Raw genomic sequence first — 7,110 nt, 5'->3', positions numbered from 1 at the left:
GCCTGCTTAGCCTGTTTGGGTGCCTCGGGGGACGCCTGCTTAGCCTGTTTGGGTGCCTCGGGGGACGCCTGCTTAGCATGTTTGGGTGCCTCGGGGGACGCCTGCTTAGCCTGTTTGGGTGCCTCGGAGGACGTCTGCTTAGCCTCTTTGGGTGCCTCGGGGGTCGTCTGCTTAGCCTGTTTGGGTGCCTCGGGGGTCGTCTGCTTAGCCTGTTTGGGTGCCTCGGGGGATGCCTGTTTGGGAGCCTGCTTTGCCTGCTTAGGCACCTCGGGGTCCGCCTGCTTAGGCACCTCGGGGGACGTCTGCTTTGCCTGCTTGGGCGCCTCGGGCTTTGCCTGCTTGGGCGCCTCGAGGTCCGCCTGCTTTGCCTGCTTGGGTGCCTCGGGCTTTGCCTGCTTGGGCGCCTCGAAGTCCGCCTGCTTTGCCTGCTTAGGCGCCTCGGGGGACGTCTGCTTTGCCTGCTTAGGCGCAGGCAAAGTCCCTAGGCAGGGGGCCGCCTGCATAGGGGCTTCAGCAGCCGCCTGCTTGAGTGCCTCTGGGGCTGCCTGCTTAGCCTGTTTGGGTGTCTCAGTGGCAACCTGCTTGGCCACTTCCGGGGCTGGCCTAGGTGCCTCGGTGGAGGTGGCTTTGGCCTTCTTGGGTGCCTCGGTTGGTTTGGCCAATTTAGGAGTCTCAGAATCTGCTTTAGGTGCCTCAGCAGCTCTTGGTTTGGCTTGTTTGGGGGCCTCAGCTGCTGTTGCTTTCGAGTCAACCGACTGAGCCTTATCAACTACCACAGCACCCTTTTCGGGTGCTTGTTTTGTAACCTCCGGAGTGGTTGACTTTACACCAGCATTTGGCTTGGTAACTTTAGGAGGTGAGGCCCGTATATCCTCAACCTGTTTAGGACCTGTGTTTGAGTTCAATTTGGTCTCATCTGCTGGCTTCACAGCAGCAGCAGGTTTGTCTTGGCCAGTCTTGCCAGCAGCAGATTTAGCCTTGGAATCTGTAGGAGATGGCTTAATGACCTCCTGAGTTACAGTTTTCACTGGGACAGCTGCCTTACTAGCTTCGACAGGCAAAGGTTTGGGTTCAGTACCCATTTTGACTTTACTCTCCTCTGGAGGAGCAGAAATAGCCCCTTTAGGTCTAGGCTCAGAAGGAGACAAAGCAGGCTTTGCGCTCTCTTTGGCAACAGAAGGTGCAGACACTTGCATTTTACCAAGCTTCTCAGGTGGGATAAGTGGAGGAAGCTCATCATCAACCATAAACAATATGGGTTTTGCGGAAGCAACCTTATCACCAGATTTTGGAGGGCTTGAAGCAATAGTATCCGAGAATGAAATTGGTGCTGCAACAGCAGGCTTTGGAGTGACTTTAAATGCAGGGGGTGGCTGAGATTTCGTCTCAACGAGGACAGCTTTAGCTTCAGTAGTCATAGATTTCTTCAAGTTAGGTTCCTCTGACTTTTCCTTTACCTCTGGGACTTTGTGGTCTACCTGGACAGGAGCAGGTTCAAATGCCTCTCCTTTCTTAGCCTTTCCTTGTTTGCCAGCCTTAACCACTTTTGGGGCAGAACGATTGGCAGGGGAGCTACTGGCTGAGGAAGCCAAAGGTGATGCTAAAGGGGATGCCAAAGGAGACACCACAGGTGACCGAGGAGTAGAGGAGGGAGTAGATTTAGGTGAAGTGGGTGATGGGGAAGAGGCAGACATAGAGGAACGTTTTCTTCTGCCAGGTACAGCCTTTGGGGCAGAAGAACTCTGCCCACTCTTGGCATCTTTGCCTTTGGCCTTTGCGGGGCCAGAAGCTACCTGAGGTTGCTGGGTGGAAGCTGGGGCAGGAGGCGGAGCTGAACAGGAAAGAGATTCTTTTAAATGTGTATCCCAAGTTCAAGACGTAGGCATGCGGGTTGAACACTCACAAATCAAAAAGCACTCTCGGGCTTACGTTAGAAAAAAACAACCTCAGCACATCTTCCATAACTTTAATACAAGCCAGCACCACAAAACACAGACTGCATATGTCCACACAGAAACCTTCTGTCTGTATTACATTAGAAAATAGTTTGGGGAAAGAAATTCGCATAACTAATAGAATTCCCATAAAATGCTGCACATCCTTTGAAACATTTCACACAAAGATTTGCATCTAAAAGTACTCAATGATTTTGAAATATCAAGTAACTTATTCTAATAGTGCAAATGTGTTTACAATCCCGCTTTATTATATTCTTGACTAATTTATCACAAAAAAAGAAAAGAAAATGCCATTAGCTTGCCACTGTACTTTTGGGATGTAGAAATCAAGCCTAAGAATCTACAATAAAACTCAGAATATCAGAGAATTTGTTAATTTGTGCTTGTAGTCTAATGTCTTGTGGTCTTGACAAACCTTAACTTCTTAAAACCTCAGTGACTTCCATGATAAAAGATCTCAGACTGATCAGTTCCTGCTGCTTCTGGTCTGTCTTTTTTAATGAGACCTCAACAACAGACAATTAAACCAGTTCTTACAACCCCAGGATGAAAAGCTCTACATCTACAAAGAATGAGAAACAACTTACGCCACATGGAGCTGATTTAACTCCTTGTAAATATTGTTGATTTATCAGTAGAGGAAGTAAGCTAATGATAGCTTGCCTCTATTAAAGTAACACTAATGCTTTTTGGACATGATATATTTCAGTATTGTAACAAAGTTTTGCTCTTTTAAATGCAATGAAAAATTTATTTCCAAACTCAACAAATAATGATATTTAAAATTTATGCCATATTTGATCAATTAACTTATACCCTGGTTTAATACTTATTAATCCCTGGTTAATAATTATTAACCACATAGTAACATTTTAAAGTCACTATGTCTCCTGTTAATTGTTTTGCAGTCAAGTTGAAAACTTGAATGGTCCTATAACGAATCTATATAAACAAAAACTGACAATGAGTAGCCAATGATAAGTCTTCCTGTTGTGCAAAATAATAATCTCAAACTGCATGTTAAAAAATGGGAAAAAAAGGGACATGGGTTTGGTTTTCATGGAGGATAAACCAACCTGAGGTATGATGAGTGGCTTCATATTTATTAGTCCCCTTGGTCTGAAAAGACTTTGACAGAAGGATAGATGTGTTCATGTCACAAATGTCATTCTCAAAGACCACATCGGGATACATTTTATCCTCATCAGCTTGACCATCAAGAGAGGTCTTGGGTGAAGCAATCCTCCCATCTTCATGTTCAGGACCAACATCTTCTCCAAATGCCTTTGAATCATCAGAAACTGGTTCAATATCTTGTGTGGATAATTTTTCAGCCGCAACAAAGCAATCACTTTGTTGGCCTTCAACAGTAACCACATGCGGCCCCAAGGAAGCCAAAGAGGCCTCAGTAGGAGGGCCACATTCTTCATGAGCTGCTGGACCAGCTGAAGCTTCTGCTGAGACAGCAGTCAACTCTTGCTCTGGGACAGCTGTGGCCTGAAAGCTGCTCACTTCTTGATTTGCAGCTACACAGTTGGCTTGATCACAGAAAGCATGAGTTTGTGTTTCTTCTGCCAGCCCTACTTCCTGAGCAGATATAGCTGAAGCTGGAGGATTTTTACTCATTGTGGGAGGAAGAGGAGCGTTCAAAACTCCAGGAGCTGATGAAGGAAGAGCAACAGAGATGACAGGAGGTACAAGAGGTAGGATTTCAGACCTCACAGAAGCTAATAAAGGGAAAACGTGTTCCACAAGTGAAAAGATGCAAATAAAAAAAACATGAAATTGTTTCTTTTGGAAAAATTAAAGGGTGAAGAAATGACTTTGATGAAGAGTGACGGTGCCCCAAACTTCATGCAGTGTTTAAATGAAAGCAGTGAAGACGTTCTATTTTTAGTAGAGATGTGCCGATCACCGATACCGATCACATAATTATTATTTATTTTTATCATAAACACTACCGGTTACATTATGTGGAAAAAGGAACCATGAATTCACCTTAATTTAGACAAAAACTTGTTTTTAATAACTTTTTCCAATAAGAAAACTAAACAACAAGCATTCTGCAAATTGTACTGCTATTGATAATACTATCTTTAACAGACTGATAACATATGAAGGCTCTGAAGAGGCTAAATAATGCAAAGAGCCAAAATAAAACCTCTCAACATTGCCAAAAAAACATTCAAAGGCAAAAACAGGATCCATTACAATAAACAATCCAGAGTTACTGAATGAAAACTTCCTGTTAGCATGGCAGCTAGCTGATTACTGCTAGTTCTGAATGGCTATTTCTGACTGAGCAGAGTAATTATGCAGAGCAGGGAGGAGATCGATAATTTTTTCAGAGATTATCTGTCTCATGTTATGACAGTGAAAGTTTTAATACGTATGTAAAATGTATTTTTAAAGTTAGATGCTGCAGCTTTAAACAGAGGTTCGGTGTGAGAGTCACTACCAGGTGGAGCAGAAGCAGCGCTCCGTCTGAAATATTACTACCTGTAGCGCGTAGCAGCGGTTCAACAGCGAGAGCAGAACCAGCGTCTTACATCGCAGCTCGAAGGCTTAAATAATTTTGCGGGTTATTTGTTTAGCTTTCTGACCGTCATGCTAATCCGGGTGAGTGTTTGTAGCTGTGCGCTGCTTTACCTGCCATCTGATCCTCCATGTCTTTTTTACTGCAGTGAGTCTCGATGTAGCCAAACTCCGTCAAGTATGGCATTGTTTTTATGCCATATTAGATTCGTCATGTTGATGCATTTTGACTTGCTTCACCCCACGTGCTTCAATTTTCCGCCGCAACACGCAAACTTCCCCATTCACTCAGTGCGTTAAAGTTACACATCGCTTAGGATTTGTTGCTGCGCGTTTGCGCAGTGTGAAAGAAAGAGGAGACCAGCTGCACAGGCAGGCTGAGATGCAGGTGATCGGTATCGGCAATAAGAGACCGTGATTGCCAATCACTGATCATGCACTTTTTCACAGAAATCGGCCGATTATGATCGGTGGCTGATCGATCGGCACACCTCTAATTTTTAGGAAGTTTAGAAAAACTAACAAATATCACACTTATTACCGTCATAAATTCTATACAGTCACTATTAAATACATTTCATCTTACAGTAAGACCCTTTAATTCTTACCACTTTTCTTCCAGTGACAATATTCCACGTTTAGTTATTTAAGATAAATGTTTGGAAGCACATAACCACTAAATAGAAGAGCTGCCCTGCAACCTTGATGAATGATTGAAAAAAATATTATGTAAAGGTCAAAACAGTCACACAGAAGACGCCATCCTTAAATTAAGGTTTGTAGTAATCTCACATTGCTAAACTTTAGTCTAATGGTTCTTAGACTGAAAACAAACTGATTTTATTCACGTTAGAATGTTGTGGGCTTAAAATGATCTTAAAAAGACTTAACAGTAGCTCTTTTTTAGGAGCTCAACTTCTTTTGAGTGCTATTTATTTTGTACTCTTGGTTACCTTTCAGAGCTTTAAGAGTTCGTTAGCACCTTTAGACAGTATTGTAGGCAGACCCGCTATGTATTGTGGGTAAGGTGTGGCAGCGTGTCTTGATAGTCTGCATAAATGGATGTGTTTTTTTAACAACCATATTCTATATGAAAGTGTTGTAGTTGTAATATCACACATACGTTCCTGTTTCTGTTATCATTTATTATGTGATGTTTTTAAGTAATTACTTTCAACAGGAGATGGCAAGAAAGCAATTTGGATTTCTCATGTCTAGCACATATTGACAATAAAGAAAACTGTGATTTGTCAAAAAACCTATTCTAAACTACAACATTTTAAAGTCACAGCTTTAACTAATCAAAATGCATAAGCAACCTAAATCTGCTAAAACATCAAATCCACACACCAGATTGTTTTAACAACAAGCAGTGTTACAACGATGTACCTCAATGTTAGTCATTCTGTGCATAAACAAACACCACTCAACATGCATTGTGTGCCAAATTCCAGTTAGCCAGTCCTTGTAATCACACTATTGTGAGTTTGAGTGAATGAAAGAGGGGTCCTGGATTACGCTTTACTCCGAATCCTAAAACGGACACATACCGTCACCAATCTCAGATCACATGAATGCTGTCAGCTTTTACATCAACACCTTATCCTGCAGAGTCCATTCCCTAAACCGAAAACGTACCCAAACACAATTCTCGATTCAAATCACATCCAAGCAGAAGCCACTTGCTGACAGATGTATAACCTCTTTAAAATCCAACACCCCACTTTACACAAATGCAGAACAACAGCGTGCAAAACTGAGAAGTCAGGCTGTACAAACCAGTCTCCGCTTGAGGCTGCTGCATCTCCTGCTCGGTGACTGGGACCGTTTCTGTTGCTTCGCCAGGCATGGTCGCTGGTAGGGAAAATAAAAACACAGGCTTCAAGTCGTTTTTCAGCGATCTGAAACCAAATACTGCCTCTGTCGACACATAAAAATCTAACCCCAGAACTGCGGAGATCGGCTGGACAGGTAACAGAGTCCAAACTTTAGCTTTGCGAGCCGTTTGTAATGCATTAAGCACTAGCTTCAGCTAATTGCCCGTTAGCCTCAACCTAAAGAAGATAGCTGCTAATAACTGCATGTTGACATTTTTCCTCCTGTCAGTCATGTTTATAGCAAGTCAGGTGGTTGTCATTGATATTAAAATTAATATCTCGAGATAAACAAGTAACTGCGGCCCTGACAAACTGCTAGCAGTGTGTTTTACATCATGCTCCCCCATTTTGAGCCGGTAATCAGCGCTAACTGAGGCAGATTCTCGTTAAACCGAGACCTCTTAAAGAGTAATACTTGTCACGGCTTAATGGTCAAACTTTAATCAAACAGACCAACCATACCGCAAAGACAGAAATGAGTGAAAAACAAGGGGATGTAGACGGATTGTTAGAGGAGAACTCACCGACTCAGGACGCTATTTCCAAGATGGCTGTGAGAGAGAACGCCTGACCTCAGATTCAATGTAATATCCGGTGGAGAAACCGCTTCTGCATCCGGGTCAGCTAAATCAACAGCGATCTCAGTAGTAACAATCATACAGAGATCATTTTAAGCACTATGTCAAACTATCATAATTTGGCTTTTAATAATATATTACACACACACACACATATATATA

The 7,110-nt window shown here is 42.9% G+C and overlaps 1 protein-coding gene across 4 annotated transcripts in view; it reads right to left on the bottom strand.

Moving 5' to 3' along the window:
• The window catches only part of naca (nascent polypeptide associated complex subunit alpha), an 11,127-nt gene extending 4,127 nt beyond the window's left edge, over positions 1–7,000 (bottom strand). Inside the window, exons 1-5 of one of the 4 annotated variants that reach the window (XM_008414173.2) lie at positions 6,895–7,000; positions 6,273–6,347; positions 417–1,831; positions 222–245; positions 3–188 (exon numbers count right to left, since the gene is read on the bottom strand). In XM_008414173.2, the coding sequence (XP_008412395.1) occupies positions 3–188; positions 222–245; positions 417–1,831; positions 6,273–6,342 (1,695 nt within the window). In that variant the 5' untranslated portion in view covers positions 6,343–6,347; positions 6,895–7,000. Of the gene's footprint in view, positions 1–2; positions 1,832–6,272; positions 6,348–6,894 lie in introns of all 4 variants that reach the window. The other 3 variants (XM_008414170.2, XM_008414169.2, XM_008414174.2) reach the window with 3 other exon arrangements.
• Positions 7,001–7,110: the final 110 nt, after the last annotated feature.

Source organism: Poecilia reticulata, linkage group LG7 (genome assembly GCF_000633615.1).
Source record: "Poecilia reticulata strain Guanapo linkage group LG7, Guppy_female_1.0+MT, whole genome shotgun sequence".
Lineage (NCBI taxonomy): Eukaryota > Metazoa > Chordata > Actinopteri > Cyprinodontiformes > Poeciliidae > Poecilia > Poecilia reticulata.
Note: the sequence above shows the minus strand (reverse complement) of the source record. Positions and strands in the feature narration are given on the sequence as shown.